The sequence below is a fragment of the Aphis gossypii genome, chromosome 3 (genome assembly GCF_020184175.1).
Source record: "Aphis gossypii isolate Hap1 chromosome 3, ASM2018417v2, whole genome shotgun sequence".
NCBI lineage: Eukaryota > Metazoa > Arthropoda > Insecta > Hemiptera > Aphididae > Aphis > Aphis gossypii.
In genome coordinates this window covers 39920409-39939319 of record NC_065532.1, presented here as the reverse complement: position 1 = coordinate 39939319, position 18911 = coordinate 39920409, and the positions used below count along the sequence as shown (strand labels likewise).

At 26.5% G+C, this 18911-nt stretch overlaps 1 protein-coding gene across 19 annotated transcripts in view; it reads left to right on the top strand.

Moving 5' to 3' along the window:
• Nucleotides 1-18911, top strand: part of LOC114132355 (ATP-binding cassette sub-family C member 4-like) — a 38482-nt gene that overhangs the window by 1678 nt on the left and 17893 nt on the right. For 2 of the 19 annotated variants that reach the window (XM_050202927.1, XM_050202931.1), the window contains exon 1: nt 17305-17859. The exons of 1 other annotated variant lie outside the window; for it this stretch is intronic. Coding sequence is in view for 15 of the 18 variants with exons in the window: in XM_050202928.1 (XP_050058885.1) it covers nt 3661-3668; nt 3731-3814; nt 6270-6380; nt 6454-6588; nt 8548-8758; nt 9607-9829; nt 9897-10053; nt 10147-10285; nt 10403-10513; nt 10625-10906; nt 10970-11134; nt 11201-11322; nt 11380-11477; nt 11540-11625; nt 11836-12212; nt 12283-12563; nt 12647-12726; nt 13223-13373; nt 13456-13562; nt 14136-14259; nt 14348-14518; nt 14592-14719; nt 14789-15034; nt 15138-15310; nt 15405-15645; nt 15710-15733 (4035 nt within the window). In the remaining 3 variants the exon portion in view is untranslated. Of the gene's footprint in view, nt 1-1854; nt 1962-3615; nt 3669-3730; nt 3815-6269; nt 6381-6453; nt 6589-8547; nt 8759-9606; nt 9830-9896; nt 10054-10146; nt 10286-10402; nt 10514-10624; nt 10907-10969; nt 11135-11200; nt 11323-11379; nt 11478-11539; nt 11626-11835; nt 12213-12282; nt 12564-12646; nt 12727-13222; nt 13374-13455; nt 13563-14135; nt 14260-14347; nt 14519-14591; nt 14720-14788; nt 15035-15137; nt 15311-15404; nt 15646-15709; nt 17860-18911 lie in introns of those variants that run through there. 16 more of the 19 variants (XM_050202928.1, XM_050202947.1, XM_050202946.1 and 13 more) reach the window with 16 other exon arrangements.

Sequence of the window (18911 nt, the reverse complement as noted above, 5' to 3'; positions counted from 1 at the left end):
TATATTACTTAAATATTATTATTTACTTCTATTTTCTTAATGACATATGCAGTGAGGTTAATAAAGATTTTCTTGGCTAATGTATTTTTAAAGTGTACTTATTATTTTGATCAATTGTAGTATGGAAGTATGGTTCGTATGATTTTGTTTCATATATCATACGATAGGTTACCCTTCAGACTCCTTCTCGCATATTAGTATATTTGTTCTAAAGTGTGATATAGGAGAGGTCAGTATTTTAAATAAATGTACTTGAAATACATTTTAAAATTATTTTATTTTTTAAAAGCATGATGTTCTCAAAATACAAGAAAATGAATAATAATTGATAATTAAATTTTCACATTTTCACTTTTGAATTTTGATTTGATTACGAAGTAAAAACGAGCTATAGATTTGTTACGACATATATTACATTATACTAGGTGAATTACCGTTGGATACCGGATTAAATAATACTGAAAACATAAATAGCTGAACTATTTTAAAATATATAAAAAGAATAGTTATAAAAAATAATTATAATAGTTATAATAGTTTTATAAAATAATAGTTAAACATTTATAATAATGTCACACTAATGTTTGGCGAATGAAATAGGGTGCCATGAAAATAAAATGAAAATATTAGACAGTTCAAACAACAAATCAAATATACTAAAATTTATTGTTGTGTACATCATCATAATTGTATATCAACACTCCAGTTCGTTAAGTGGTTTATTAATTAAAATTATGTATTTAACTGTATATAATTAAAAAAAAAAACCAACAAAAAAATGGGTATCGTTGATAAAACTAGAGATAAAAAAGTAAACACTTATTTTGAAGTAATTTTCATAACAATAGGTAAACAAGTGGGTATAAATTATCTAAAAACAATAACAAAATTACTTAAAAACAACTGCGACAGGATAAATGGATGATAAAGGGGTGGAGGAAGAGAACCAGTGGCGTTTACAAGAATTGAATTATTGTGGCTTCAGATTACCAGTATTCAATTCGCAGTCATAGACTATCGCAGTCGTTTCCTGGCACTCGAGTGCAATGTTGGACATAGGGTTGCGGGCGCGCGACAACCGTGACCGATTGGTTGTGATGGAACGATTGCAACTCTGTGCGATGTCGTGCACTTGGATGGCAACAACGAAGGTGGGCTAGTGAAAGTGAACTTGCAAAAGAGTGCAACGACAGCTGAAACGGGTTGGTGGCCGACGAGATGTCGGGCCGATAATTCGGTAAACCAGCCGGTCTGACGGTCCTGCACTGCAACCGATGTTCGCCACAACACTAACACGACCGTGAAAAACGAGATTCGGATAACAAAAAAAAAAAAAAAATTAAAAGTTCGTCTGTGGACAGACGGAGGATAAATCTTATTACCAAACATATCCAGGGATAAATTTAGGAATGTGGAGACATAGGATCCATCCTTAGGTACTTTGTAAAGGTTATTATTTTTCAATTTTTCAATTACTCGTAATTAATATTGTATTACTTGTAAATACAAGTGAATATAATATAATAATTATAATAATAATTAATATTAAAATTTAATGCAAAAGATATTTTGATCAAAAGTATAGTTGAAAAAATGCAATTAAACTAAAATAATTAACACACGAATAAAATATAATATAATGCAATAAAAAAAAATATTTGTAAATTATTGAGTATTTAAAATTTCATTTTGATTGTATTAATTATTTTCGAGATTTTTTTTACCACCTATTTAAAAAATTTAATAATCTAAGTATTTGATGCACTTTTAAAATTTTAAAAAAGCTATTCCAGAAAGTCGAATTTGTGCCTTTGCGATATGTTCGTAATCTGTTTTTTATCAATTTTATTTTAGAAAATGATCGTTCCCCGAAACAATTACCATAAATACATCGAAATCGTACAAATCAAGAATATTTTCACTGAAAATTTTAAAGCGGATAATACGTTATGAAATAAAAAGTAAATATTCTGCTTAAAACTTTTATAATGACAATTACAGATTTTAATATTTTATTAACTAATGCACAAAAAAAATATATGTAAAAAACAATCTGACTCAACGCGGTCGAAATCGAAGTACAGTTAGTCAGTGGTTATTTTTGTGTGCACCATCTTTATTATAGCACTATATTACAATTTTTAACCATACCTTGGACGAATTGATAGTAACTATGCTCAAATTTAAATATGTTCATAACGAAAAATCAAAAAAAAAAAAAAAAAAAAATAGCCACAGCACTTAGTGGTTAATTTGGGCTACACTTATATTGATATAAGGGTCGCTGTTGCCGTGAAAATTTATCTTATGTCTACTGTTTAATATGATTTGGCTTCTGAGAGAGATGTAGCCTAAGTAGCTTCCCTTCTTTCCAATGTATAATATAATTTATTATAAAATGTGCTGTATGAAATATATTTAATATTTTAATGATTATTTTAGTTTATGGGTTCTGGTGTATTGTGATAAATATAATAATTTAATATTTAACAGTCAATGTACACACTAGTTCCCCCTCTTCTGGCCACGTTAGTAGCATATTATGTTCATATACATTATATCCGATAATTGCATCCAAATAGCTAATTGAAGGCTAATTTGTATTTGTTAACTTTCAATTAAAAACTATTGGGAAATTTAAAAATTGTAGTTTTGATATAAGTACATTTTATATTGTACATGATTGTATAATGTATTGAAAAAATCAAAACCCAATAAAGTGTAACTTATTTGTTTTTTGTTTTCATTAGACAAATTGTGCATTATAATGCACATTCAGTCTATAAATACATATTTAAAATATATTTATTTATTATTACTTATACTATAAAGGTAGTTTATAGTGTTTATACAATCGTATATAATAGTTATATATTAATTTTTAAATTTTTAAATTTTGTTTTTAATGAATACAATTATTTATTTTTATTTTCCCTCGTTTTACGTATTTGACTAATGTTACTAACTTTTTGTTTTATTATTAAACGGTAAATCGACTTTTATAACAGAATATTATTGTCTGTTTAAAATAAAATAATATTAATAACTAGTATGTTGGTATTTGATTTAAAACTGTCGACAATACGACTAATCAATCGTAACATATGCCATTATATAGTATTGCGCGATTAATGTAAATATTGATATTCATAGAAATATTAAATAGTATATAATATTAAATGCGAGATTAAATAGTTGTGATGATGTTATCCACTGTAGTCTATAAGTTATATAAAAATATGTGCTTATTCTGAGAAAATTTAACTCTGTTAATATAATATGCAATGTTATGCGTTATTTAGTTAGTTTACATAGTACATATTATATACCTACTAGTATTATGTTGGAACAATGTTCTATTTAATTTTAAATTTTTAAATAGGTACCTACTAGTACAATTATAAAAATAAAAAAAATCTATAATATCAGTTTTCAAAATAATTTTAATCGTATGAACATGACTGACAAAAGATTAGCGCACGTTGGTTGAAATAATTCTTCATTGTTTGAACTCTTAGTAATAATATCAACCGGTGTTATACTGTTATATAGGTATTATCATTAAACAAATATGTATAAATTTGTATAATTAATATATATATATTTTTTTTATAGAAAAACGACACTTAAAGTTATTACATTCATAAAACGCTTAACATCATGAACAGGTTGGTTTTAGAAAATATTTAATACTTACAGATTGTTAGATTATTATTATTTATTATTTTAGGTTTACTACAGATGAGAATGGTGAGGTTAAACGGCCATTGAATCCAAAATGCAATGCGAATATTTTTGAAATTTTTACATACAGGTAAACAGATTTAATTATAGTATATTTTGTTAAGATGTAAAATTCAACCATTTAAAAAACTATTTAATTTACCAAACTTGTAAATAAATAGTAATACTAATACCGAAAATATGTAATAAATAATAAATTGTATGATGAAATCTATTCAATAGGTATACCAATATATTATATTATTATCATACATGTAAAATATTTATGCCCAACTTATATTACTATTGATTTCGGAAAATACATATAAAAATACATTTTCATAATAGTTTTGACAAATAGGTAATTATGTGTTATAGTATAATAAAAATCATAATTTAAGGAAACTATGTTATGTACTCCGCAGTGGTATACTCGCGAGGGGTGGGGGGTTCATGGGGTTTGCATCCCCATTGGCCATATTTTTTTAGATTCTGAACAAAGTGATGAATGTATTGATTTTAACTTCGGAGGTGGTTTCCCATGGCAAAGTGAATACCCTTGCGTGTATTATAGAGGTTAAACATTTTCCAACGCTTTTCAAAAAAATCGAGGAAAACAAAAAAAAGTGACGGAAAAACTGGAATTTTTACGCAAAACTGTTTTCAACCAAATTGATTTTTCATATGGTTGTAACTCAAAAACTTATCATTGTAAATACTTGAAATTGTCACCAAATCTTTCTATTAGTGTCTTCTATGTACAGTAAAATTTTCATTTTTTTGAGCTATTTAAAAACAACTGAATTTTTCGATTTTTCTGGGAATTTTTTTTTTAAGTGTCGATAAAAAAATTTTGGGAGTTCAAATAAACTTGAAAATTTAATACAAGGTTCCTTATGAGTTTTTTTTATTTCAGTTAAATAATAATTCAGTTTTAATAAATTTTAATATAATATTAAAAAAATAATATACGACAAATTTCCGTTTATTTGATTAACACGAACAAAAAATATCATTTCTTATTATCGTTTGATTACTCGTATATGTATACCTTACTATCACTTTAATCTTTATTACAACTTAGCAGTTTTATCAATGCCTTATCTTATGTATCTCTCGTACTTCTTATATTATGATATGTCTGTGATCTAGTTCGATACTATATTACCTATAATACTTATAATAGTATAATCTCGATAGTGTTCACCCAGGTACCAGTTCCAACTTTTTTATACCATCCACTAGTAATCCTTTTACGAGAATTTAAATTTTTGTAATATCAATTCGCAAAAAAAAAATTTTTTTCAAATCTATTTTCATGACATCAATGTAATAATGTAAAATAACCACTTTGTATATTATATATTTATTATAAATAATATATAATTGATTGTATATTTTAATCACAGATATAAAGTTAGTATAGAGGTCTGTGCTTTCAATATAAGCTTATTTGATTTAATCTGCTCTGGTACGCGATAAGTTTTATATTATTGTATAGGGTTACACACATTTTTTTACACGAACAGGTCGTTTTCCGGTTACCTCGAGTTTGTGTTAACGTGGTGTGTAATGAATGCATGATGGGTAATATGTTAACTAGGATACAGGACCCAGAAAATATGTATATCATCAAAGTATTTAATATTTATAATATCATAACATTATATGCTGCACTGCTGCTAATTTTGTATTCTATATGGGATAAATAGGTACCTATAGATTGAATTTAGTTCACAATAGATACAATATAATCTTTTTAGGACATTGACGCCACACCGTGACATGTGTATGGAAATTCATTATTATTATCTATATTTTGCTCAACTCATTAAATTTGTGAACGCATTAGTTTAATATTAATGTTCAGTTATCTTTTATGTAGCAATTAGAAAGTGACACGTAGGTAATAACGTTAAATGTAGAATATACAAATAGGCATGAATGGTATAGCTGGTATTTGATAAAGGGATTTTCAGTGACTAAAATTTTATTTATAATTGTTAGCTGCCAATAGATAGCGTGGTAAAAATGAACACAATATTTTTGTTAATTATTATGATTGACCGCATAATATTCTTATATAAATAGTTTGATTTGTATCCGCGACGGAACCAGCGATAAGTCTATAAATGCATGTTTTACTTTTAAAGCATCTCACAACCGTCATATATAGTGCTTTATGCAACCAAATAGTAATAATTTATTTTATTTGAAAAAAATTAATTAATTTTTCAATGTTATCATTTAATAAAAACCGCTTTATGTGGAAGCATTTTAGGTTTTTACTGGACATTAGAAACGGTAGATTTACCAAATTAGAACAATAAATAGATCAAATCAAAATTCGTAAAATCAGTGAAATTATTGGTATATCTATAATTTATCTTGGTAAGGTTATTAATACATTAAATGACTAATGGTAATACAATATAGATTTTGGTTTATTTATAATTTGAAGTCTATGTTCTGTATAGTAAAAAGCAATAATTTTAATAATATTGAAACAAATTAATCTGAAATCAACTAAAATTATGTTTGTTTAGCTGGATGTTAAATCTGTTTAAAACAGGACAAACCAGGGAATTAGTTGAAACCGATTTGTATACGACTTTAGACGATCAGTTATCATCATCATTAGGTGATAAATTAGAAAAGTAAATGAACTAAAATTAAACATTATCTTTCTTATTATTATGTTTAAATTAATTTTTGTTTTACGTTTTTTAGGGAATGGCAATTAGAATTGATCAATGCATACTCTGCCAACCGTAAGCCTAGTCTGATAAGAGCGTTTGTTAAATTATTTGGATATAAATATTTATCAATTGGATTTCTATTCACAATGAATGAAATTTTTTTTAAGTAAGAACTTTTTATGTTCATTATCCTTTTTTTTTATAAATCAAGACATATATTGATATATTTGGATATGTATACATATTATAGAAGTGTTAAATTATTTGAATCTAATAGTAGATATCATTGTTTACGAAAAACGATTCTGAACGAAGATGATTTGTCAGCCTAGGATATAATTTTCAGTGGTTATTGAAAAAGATGGTTTATGTTTTAATGGCCTGAATACACCAAAATTTAAGTTTTTTATAATAATTGTAAGCTAAACTTATGGAAAATCTTGTATTACATTTTCAACTTTTAGCTACTTATACAAACACTTTTATAAATTATACCTACAAAATAATTTGCAAATATTCATGATTTTGACGAATTTTTGTCAATATTTGAACTTCAAATGCTAGTAAAAAAAATTGTGCCTATGTGTTCTTATAATTTTTTTATCACCATAAGAATAATTTATGAGAAATTTTGATTTAATTTTTCAAGTATTTTGACTCCGCCAAAAAAATTTTATCGACACTTAAAAAAAAAAAATACTTAGAATAATTAAAAATTTCAATTGTCTATAAATAGTTAAAAAAGGCAATATATTTTGAATATAAAGAACATGAAAATCTTAAAAACTGGTGAAATTTTCAATTATCTACGACTTATACTTTTTGAATACCTAATATAAAATATTTAAAATCGTTTGAGGATATATCGTTATCGTTACGCTATTTAGAAAACATTTAAAATTCTAACGCACTTAAAACTTTTTCTATAATGATGCGTCGAGTTTTCTTTATAGCAGCTTTATGGAAAACTTAGGGAAATCTTAGTATTGTATTTTCAATCCTTAGTTATAAACACAAACATTTTTATGATTTTTCAATTACAAAATTATTTGCAAATTTTTGTGATTTTGATATATTTTGTAAAAATTTGAACTTTAACTTATAAAATTGGCTTGTTTATTTAATGTATTAAACGTATAAATATCGATCTACATATAGCTGGTAGTACCTATTCGGTCAGTATGTCTATAACATCGATATAGACCATTTCAAAATTTAAGATTTAATGTTGAATTTGAAGCCTCTTATATTATATATGCACCGGTCGATGGATGTGTAAAGTTTGTTTTCTATGTATACAAATATTCTGTAGAACAAAAGAGTCAGTTTCACTACTGCAAATCTAAGGAGATACATGGTAGTTAATTCTTTTTTTAAATTTGAATTAATTTTTCAAATATTTATATTCATTTTTATAACTAGTTCATGTTAATTTTTGGTCATGCTTTGATATGGAATTAAAAATATTATAGTTTTATAGGTACCTATACAAATTTAAGAGGCGAGAAATAAAGTACTGTTCTGCTGTACATAAGACAATGAGTGCGCCACTAATCACTATTATGTGTCTATTAAATTTGAATTCGACTATGTAGATAGAAATGGTCTTTCAGCCTATATCACAGCCTAAGTATTTCATGATCCTTATGTTTAGTTTATATATAGCTACAAAGTTATTACCTTTTTATTACAGTCATTTAGTTTGGTTGTTTTATTATATTATATCATATACTGGTAGATTGAAAACATTTTTTCATCATGTATAATTTATTATTATTATTATTATTATTCGTGGGGATTTAAATATAATATTAAGAATATTACTACACGCAATCATATTTTCAAAATATTATAAAAATTGGTTTTAAAATATTGTCTATATTTCTAGATTAACATAGTGGAACAAACTGTTCTCGGTAAGGTGGTATTGTTGAAAAGTTAATATTAATAATGTATAATATGGTATACAGTACATGGTATATAGTATAATAATTATTCAGTGACCCATTCGTAATTTACTGGAACTACAGTGGAGAGTTAAATATTTTTATTTGTGTGTTTTGTTGTAAAATATTTTATACAATTCATTTATGACGTAATTAACCATTTTTATTATGTTATATAGAGTATCTCAGCCCCTTTTAGTTGGCGGGTTTTTAGCATATTTCAACCCCGATGGTTCCACTACTACTGACTTGAATCATGCATATATTTATGCAACTGGTATAGTATTCGCACTGTTAATGGTTATGATATTATCACATTTTGGAGTGGAAAAAAACTTAGAATGTGGGATGAAGATGCGAGTTTCTTCCTGTTCTCTCATATATAGAAAGGTAAATTTCTAAAAAATATTATTTAAGTATAAGTAGTCGAATAGATACACATGTTTTGAATGAGTGATGAAAATATTGATCAACAATAACGCGAGAAGCAGCAACTGTATAACGTGTTAATACATTATTTTTTACTTGTCGATCAATTGTACATAATATATATTATTGTCTAAGTAAAGTTTTGGTGTGGAATCACTAATAAATAACAGAGTATAGATATTTAATAATATTTTAAGAAAAATTTTTAAATTACTTATATATCATAAATAATATCATGCATTAAAATTTTTATTTAATATTTACATTTTGGCAATGCTAAGACATTTCATTGTTATATTATTATGATTAAATTTTGTGTTTGGATTGATATTAGATGTCGAGTATGTATATAAGAGTATAGTAAAGCAAAGGATATAAATATTGAAATATGGACAATAATGTTTGAATTTCAAGTTATAAAACTATTAACTATATATATTTATATATATATATTTGCAATCGAGTTAAAATATCTTACATTTGTCCATGATCTATTTTTCAGATATTTTTCCACAAACTGAACAGTTTACTAGTATCACATTTACCACGAAAAATTAAATTAAATTTTTAAATAATTATTAAAATTTTCAAATGATAAAATTTTTTTAAAAATATCATAATATTATAATTTATAATATATATTTTTATGTTATAATACATAGATACAATGTACATTTTTGAAAATCATATTAAATCAATTTTCTAAAAGACAACAATAAACGTATATAGTTTTATTTTTAGAAAAAAATAACAAAATTTAAAATAATGTTTTTTTTTATCTACTGTATGTCTGTAATCATTTTATATAGGCATTACGCTTAAGTCAAAAATCCCTTGAAGAGATTACCACTGGTAAAGTAATAAATTTGATATCAAATGATGTTAGTCGATTTGACCAAGGAATGACCATATTGCATTATATATGGATTGGTCCCTTAACAACAGTCGTAGTTACATATTTTTTATGGCAGGAAATTGGAGTATCGTCAATAATTGGAGTATCTGCGTTTTTATTTTTTATACCATTACAATGTACGTTAAACAACTGATAAAAATAATAATATTATACTTATTAGCAAACTATTTGTTTTATTTTCAGATTGGTTGGGGCAAAAATTATCCCAAACTCGATTGAAGACGGCCAAAATGACCGATAAAAGAATATGTTTAATGAACGAAGTAATTTCAGGAATACAAGTAATCAAAATGTACACCTGGGAAAAACCTTTTGCCGAACTTATAAAATGCATCAGAAAGTTTGTGATATTATTCAAAATTATCATTGATTATTCCATAATTTGCAATAATAATACGTATAATAATTATAATACTTATTGATGTTGTTACAGAAAGGAAATTAAACAAATTCAAAGCACTTTATTTATGGGAATTATGACTCTTTCATTTCAAGTAGTTCAAACTAGACTTCAACTGTTAATCAGTCTTATATCATTTTTATTACTTGGAAACAACATTTCAATTAGAAAAGTAAATCGTATACTTAACTAATTATCTCCTAAATATTAAATTTTTCTGCTTTAGCGATTTTTATATTATTAAAAATATTGAGAAATAGATTAATAAAATAAAAATTCACATATTTAGGTTTTTGTCGTAATTGCATTTTATACCGTATTGCAACAACCTATGACAAAGCATTTCGGTCGAGGCTTAACGCAATTGGCTGAATTGAAAATATGTTTGAAACGCATAGAGGTACATAAATAAATATGGGTTTTTTTTAAATTAATTTAAATATTAAAATTTTTAAATATGTACACATAAGATTTTTATTTCTCATAATAGTTTTATAAAATTTGTGTATAGAATTTTATGTTGCTCGAAGAAAAATATAGTGAAATCCCAAGTACTTCAAAATCTGATAAATCATTAACGAATGGAGTTATAGAATCTCCAGAATCGGAAATTATTACAGAAAATATTGATGTTAAAAAAAACACTAGATATTCAAATAGTTTTAGTATAGGTATTTCGAACGCTACTGCCAAGTGGATAGATGACCAAACCTACAACACTTTAGAAAACATTAATTTAAATATATTACCAGGAAGTTTGGTGGCAATTATAGGACCCGTAGGATCAGGAAAAGTACATGAAAACAACAATAATAATTATTGATATAAATCTAAATTATAAAATAAATGGTTACAGAGCTCATTGGTACAAGTAATTTTACAAGAATTGCCTCTGTCTGAAGGCAAAATATCCGTGAATGGAGTAGTGTCCTATGCATCACAAGAACCATGGATATTTGCCGGCACTGTTAAACAGAATATACTCTTTGGTTCACCAATGGACGAAGAGCGTTACAAACAAGTAAAAATTACAAAAATTGTATAAAATGTCCTCAGTGATAAATATTTCAAATTGGCTTTAAATTAGGTTTTAAGTGTATGTGCATTAAAATCTGATTTGAAACAATTTCAACATGGTGATAGAACTATGGTGGGAGAAAGAGGAATTACCCTAAGTGGTGGACAGAGAGCGAGAATAAATTTAGCTAGGTGAGTAAATATTTTTAAATAAATTATAAGCGATACCTTGAATATGTTCGATTTTAGAGCGATTTACAAACAAGCTGATATATATTTACTGGACGATCCTTTGTCGGCAGTCGATACTAAAGTTGGCAGGCATTTGTTTGAAAAATGCATTAAAGGTACAAGGTACTGATTTATTTTTTTAAGTAATAGTTAATAATATTTTATTTCTGTTTAATAGATTTTCTCGAAGGAAAAACATGTGTTCTTATTACTCATCAAGTACAATATTTAACTGATGTTGGTCAAATTATTCTGATGGATAATGTTAGTATAAATGAGATGTGTGCGATTCTATTGAAAAATCTTAATTTATAAAATATAAATCCATTAAGCCGTAAATATTTGCATACAATTTTACAATAATATTTCGGTCAAAATTCAATATCACGCATAAAAGCGATATACAATTTTTGGATATTTCTAAATAACAACATGTTCATAATCTTATACATTTTGTATTTATTCTCGTTTTAGGGTAGTATAGTAGCTGAAGGTTCTTTTCAAGAATTACAAGCCTCCAATTTAGAATTTGCAAAATCATTAGAATCTTCAAATGATACAGGGATAAATGAACCAGAAAATGATACAAATAAAAGTATAAATTTGGTCTCAAATACGCTCGGTTCTAACAAAAGTATTTCATCGTCTCATAATGATGTTCAAATTAATAGAATACCAGCAGTAAAATCAAAAAATCCAAACAAAAGCCGGTCGTCTGGTAGTGTTTCGATAAATGTTTATTTATCATATTTATCTGCCGGTGGAAGTGTTCTTAAAGTATTTTTTATACTTTTTTGTTTTATTTTAACTCAAGTATTGACTACTGGTGGTGATTATTGGATTAGCTTTTGGTATTGTAACGAAAAAAGAATGCAAATATGTTTAATAGTTTGGTATTATAAATCTGTGAAACTATTTTAGGGCAAATCTGGAACAAAAGAACACAAGTTATAATAATGTATCAACCAGTAACGGTACATTATCATCTAGTAATTTAATCGGTTCATTATTGTTTACTTCAAATTTTCGTCAAATCTGTATGATCGTGTACACAGTTATAATTACTTTTTCGATCATAAACGTTATCGTCAGGGGTATATCATACACATCGTTCTGTATGAGAACTTCAATAAATGTGCATAATCAAATGTTTGATAGTTTTATTAAAACTACCATGTGGTTTTTCAACAACAAATCATCTGGTAATTATTTAACTTGACCTATTCCAACTTTACATCAAACATTTTAATCTACATTACTGTGCAATATATACATTCGTTTATAGGTGACATGTTGAACCGTTTTACAAAAGATATCGGAACAGTTGATGAGTTTTTACCATTCGTTATTATGGATTGTTTGCAAGTAAATATAAAATATTTTATTTAAAATGATACGATACTCACCCTATCTAGGGATTTAACTGAAAGAGTTCAATATAATCAATATCATGTCTTGAGTGTATCGTTAAAATGTGTGTGTAGTTAACTAGTAAACTAGTAACTAATAGGTAATCATTGTAATGTGTTGTGTGTGTAACGTATAACTGTCTAAGTACCTATAATGACTGTATTACTTTTCATACGCTTACACGAAATTTATTCATCTTTAGTCAAAGTAATAGTTTTTATATATATATATATATGCATTTTTACTGGTTAAATAATAAATTATTTGTCAGCTGCTGTAAAATAGGGGTGTTTCGGTAAGAAAAAAAATTAGACGGTATTGAATCCATTTAACATCCCAATCATAATATTATATTGTATGCTATAAAAAAAGTGTATTCGATAACGATAAAAAACCATACAATATATAAAACATGTCATTGTTATTCTGATTGTTTATTTTGAATATTTAGCTATTCATGTTATTTTTGGGAGTCATATTTATTGTTGGATATGTTAATATTTATCTCATGGTACCGGCATTTGTTATGGTAACAATATTCTACTATTTAAGAGTTTTCTATTTACCTACATCAAGAGGCATTAAAAAGTTAGAAGGAAATAGTAAGTATATTTTTCAAATCATTAATAATTAACATTATTTATAATGTTAAAATACAATTTCAATTTACATTATTATAAATAGCTCGAAGTCCTATATTTGCACACATGAAAGAAACATTACAAGGTATAACAACAATAAGGTCATGCAAAGTAGAACAAATTTTAATCAATGAATTTGATAAGCATCAAGTGAGTCGAAATAGTAATATTAGTTAATATTCTAAGTAAAGTGTTTTAACAATTATTACCCAACGATTTTAGAAGTTTAAATTATTTTACTTTAATTCAAAAAACATTATTCGGAGGTATTTGAAACATTTTACAATTACAATGTCAATATTTACAAAACTTTAATGAAATTATTTAGCGTAATTTTAGGCTATTTATAATATAGTGAGCCTAAACAGTGCTACGGTGTAATGGTATTGACTTGGGTATTAGTTAATTGAAATTAACAATAGATATAACACTATATGCATTTAATATTATTATATAATACAAGAAATTTGTTTTTGAAAAATAATTTTTCATCCTTTCGCATAGTAATGTATAATTTTCTTATAGTAATATCACAATGAAATATCCTTATATAAATATAGGACAATGTATCGTTTCTGTTCAAATTTTTTTTTCATAATATACAATAATGATTTATTATTGAATTTATAAATACCTCAACACATCTATTATTATGACTTATTCAGTATAGGGTTACACTCAATGCTGCCTAATCAGTTATAATAAATTAATAAAATTGTATAGGATTTACATTCTTCGGCTTGGGATCTGTTCCTCTGTGCGAATCAAGCATTTGGTTTCTGGTTGGATCTATTCAGTGTTATTTATATAGGTATTGTAATATTCAGCTTTTTCAGTGTTGAGAAAGGTAAGTTTGAAATATTTGAATTAATAAATGCAATTTACGTTTTTTTTAAACATGTGTTATTTATAAAGATTGTTCTATATGCGTTTAGATAATTTTGGAGGAAATGTTGGTCTAACTATTACTCAAACAATTACATTGACTTCAATAATTCAATGGGGAATAAGACAAATATCAGTCTTAGAAAATCTAATGACTTCTTTCGAAAGAGTACTTGAATATACAGATTTACCACAGGAAGCTAATTTTCAATCTCCCTCTGGTAATACATCAAATCTCATTCATAAGTTACATTATTATAATATACATACAATTTTTGATGAATTATTCTCTAGAAAAAACACCTCCCGAAGGTTGGCCTTTTTTGGGAAAAATTGAATTTCGCAATTTTAATCTTCGTTACGATCTAGATTCGCCATATGTTTTGAAAAATCTCAATGTTCAAATACAGCCGATGGAAAAAGTAATTTTATTAATTTTATTCGATTTTTTTATTTGGTATAATAATGATATTAATGTAACGTTTATTTAGGTCGGAATCGTTGGTAGGACAGGTGCTGGTAAATCGTCCTTTATCGGGGCAATGTTTAGATTTGCTCTGAATGAAGGGTCTATCTTAATCGATAATATAGAAATACACGATTTGGGTTTACACGACTTGAGATCTAAGTTTTCAATCATCCCTCAAGAACCAGTTTTGTTTTCAGGAACAATGCGATCAAATTTAGATCCATTTGATGAATACCCTGACATGGTCCTTTGGAACGCTTTAGATGAAGTAATTTCTTGGTTTTTTTTAATATTTATTTTCTACATTTTATTTTTCAATTAAAATATTTTAATATGAATGAAAACTATTATTATTATTTTTATTATTTTAGGTGGAACTAAAAACTGTCGCTGAAAGTTTGCCAGCTGGTTTAAATTCAAAAATCTCTGCTTTTGGTTCTAATTTCAGTGTCGGCCAAAGACAGTTGTTATGCTTAGCCAGGGCTATAATTCGAAATAATAAAATTATTATATTGGACGAAGCTACTGCCAACGTCGATCCACAGTAATAAATATCTAGATTAATTTCTGTTGCCTGCTGTTAATTAAAATACAGTATTAACTCATAAGTATAATAATTGTAATTTTTTGTCTCACAGAACCGATGCATTAATTCAATATACAATTAAAAATAAATTCAAATCATGCACAGTATTAACAATTGCTCACAGATTGAATACTATTATGGATTCTGAACGGGTACTTGTTATGGACGCGGGCACAGTAGTTGAATTTGATCATCCACATAATTTACTGAAGAACAAACATGGATTTTTATACAAAATGGTAGAACAAACAGGAATAATGACTTCTGAATTATTACATAGCATGGCCTCTAAGGTATTGTATGATTATTTATTTTTCTTAATATTATATTTTTATGATGTTTATTATATTTTTTTAGAGTTTTGAGGGTCAAACGAAATGAAAATTTGGTATCATTAATATAACTGCCAACGATGTATAGGTCTAAACAATCAGTAATTAATAGAAATATTTAATTTTCTTTTGTACAAGTACATGATTTATACATATATTAATGTGTAACTGTAGTAAATTTAGAATGATTGATTTGATGATTTAAATTTGCTCTTAATTTATTGTCTGAATCTAAAAAAATGAACCGGTTTCACACTTCGGAAAATCACAGTAACACAATTGTTATGTACATTTAGTTTTGTTTAATAATTAGAAAAAAACCATAGTAAGTATAAATTGCAGTCTAACACCGTCGTCGCTGTCGTCGTCGTTTTTGGCACACTACACGTTCATGTGACATAATATTTTTTTAATAAAACTGTTTACTAATTGATATATATGTATACAAATATTAAAAAAAATCTCTGAGTTTCACCACAATTCGTAAAATTTATATCATTGATTTTTTGATTTTTACAGAATTCACCTACATTTTATAGGTACTTACTACCTACTGTTTTAAATTTAAACATACTTTAAGTATTAAAATTGTATAAAATAAATATAATATTTAGGTTTATCTGAAACAACAATTCAGACTTAGACCCTAGGTAAACTAAATAATTTACTTGTTGATGTTTCAGATTTCATATATTTTAATGAAGTTTTGAGTGTAGGTACGCAAACGCATATTTGTTACAAAATCGAAAACTTACAACATGAGCTGCATTATGTTAGTTTGTTATCAATGAACACATTATTATTTTGTATAAATATTTTTCCTTTGACACAGTAAACAAAAAAAATCTAAAAAAACCAATGACGTCGCGCACTCTAGCTTTGTTTTACTGAATCAAAAGAGCAGAAATAACCTATAATTGCTTCACATGAGTCGTGAGTATCGTTATGCCTATTTGAGAAACCGGCCCGAGTAGAGCGTCTCTGGCCTCCGTTCTCTAGTAAAGGTCACTTAGTTGACAGTGATCGGGCACTACTGAATGTGGAATAGTGTTCAACTGTATATGTTTTTAATTCTGACTATTGTTAGTACTTAACATATTAAGCTATTGAAATATTCAACGTTCAATATTTTTTACTTATATTACAGATTATATGAATTATTATGATAAATAATCTAAAAGTATAATAATAATATTATAATATAAAATAATCTGTGGTATTTAGATCATTATTGATCTAAAACTTTCAAACAATTTTCAAAAAATTTAAGATGTTAGCATAATATTTTACAGTAACTTTGTAATATTCACTTGTCATAATTTTTTTTTCAAAAACCATTTTACTTAAATAGACTTTTTTAGTCATAAATCTTATTTAAATATATTTAAATTTTAAGTAGAGCCTAGGGGGCTGATTGATGAATCCCTGTAGGGAAGACCCGGGCACATCCTATAGCCAACCACTGCTAATAATACGTGACCGTATAATTTTTAATTTGCAAAATTATTTGAATAGATGGTATTATTGTTATTATTTATTTTGAGTATTAAACCATTTGAATGGTTCAAATTAATGAAATACTATCGTTATCGACTGGTTTGAAATTTGAATGTGTTCGACCATCGTATAATTCGATAGTATCCGTCACTATAACTATATCATTGAAATTCTCGCGTTCGTTTTCCCCTCTCCAATGGTTACATTATGCAGAACCATGCGCTCGACAGCTGTGGCAGGGCCACTCGGTCAGTCGCGACTCACAAACCCGTCCGTACGCCTGTTTCTTTGTGACGTCTGTGGATTCTTGGGTCCTTTACGACTGTTTCATTCGAATCTGCAGCCAATTCATATATACTATATGATAGTCGTTCAGCTGTATTTTTCACGTTCCTTCGATTTCCAATAATGACGATAATTATTGGTGTACTTTTGTAATATTATTTTTCATTGTTGAAATGCGGTCAAATGGTGATCCGAGTATACGAGTGTTATTTGATTCTTGCTACTTTGCGATTTCATTACATTCTATACAACGTACAAATACATAACAACGAACGTCGAAATTTTTCTTTTTTTTAATACCTACATTTTCTAGTTCTTAAGTATAATATAACATACATATTAATACTTATTAAAATATCGGCAAAACGTCGTAGACCGGGAATTTGACAACGGGTAAGTTGTAAATACTAATATTAATTACTCTTAAACCTATACTGATGGGCAATTGTGTACCGAGAGTATTTAGTAGAATAAAATAAGTTAAAATACTGTATTAGCGCAGAGTGGAACTAAAAGGAATTGTTATTATTATTGACAATATTTATTTCTTCTAAAAGATAATGGGCCCCGTTGCCCCTCACTGAACTGGTTCGTGTGAGGAGGGCCTATAAGTTCACAATTTATAATAATAAACTTAACATAGACGATAGAAATTCATGTTAATACATTTTAAGTAATTCAATGTTTATACTAGGTAACTAATGAGATACATTATGTAAGCAACTAGATTAAAGATGTACTACAACATACCTATTTAAAGTTTTATATTTTGTCCATTTTACAGCCTAACAGTTATTTATTTTTTTTAAATATTTATGGATTAGGGTGTTTTGATATTTAATGGTAACTTAATATATATTTTTGGTCCTATGTATAAGTAAATAGATTGAGTTAGTTTTCTATACATTAATGGTACAGTTGTATTTATACTAATTGTCTATTGTTATAATAATTGTACAATACAAGGTGTTAGGTGATATTTTTAATTATAAAAATAACAGATGGTTTTTAGAACAATTTTCTTATTGGTAGATATATTTAATTCTTTATATAGATATTATGTGTGATAGGTATAAATAATTCTTTTTTGAATGATTTTTATTTTTTTAATGGATCTAGAGTTGTATCTTACAACTTTCCCAGATGGTAATACGGTTCCTAGTCATAATATTATTGACTCTACTAGTATACGATTTTAATTTTATTATTTTTAGTAAATTAGCTAAATTTTTAAAAACATAGATTATTTTTAAAGTAGGTATATGCGTATTGTTTACATGCATGAAATACTTTAATACCTACTTTATTATGATTTATATTGTGTTATGAATCCATTTTCGGCTATCTTTTCGTATACGCTCTACTCCCTAGTTTATATCTTTATTATCGTGACTTAATGGTAATAAACTTATAAAGATTAGCACTTTCTTTTACTGCATGATATA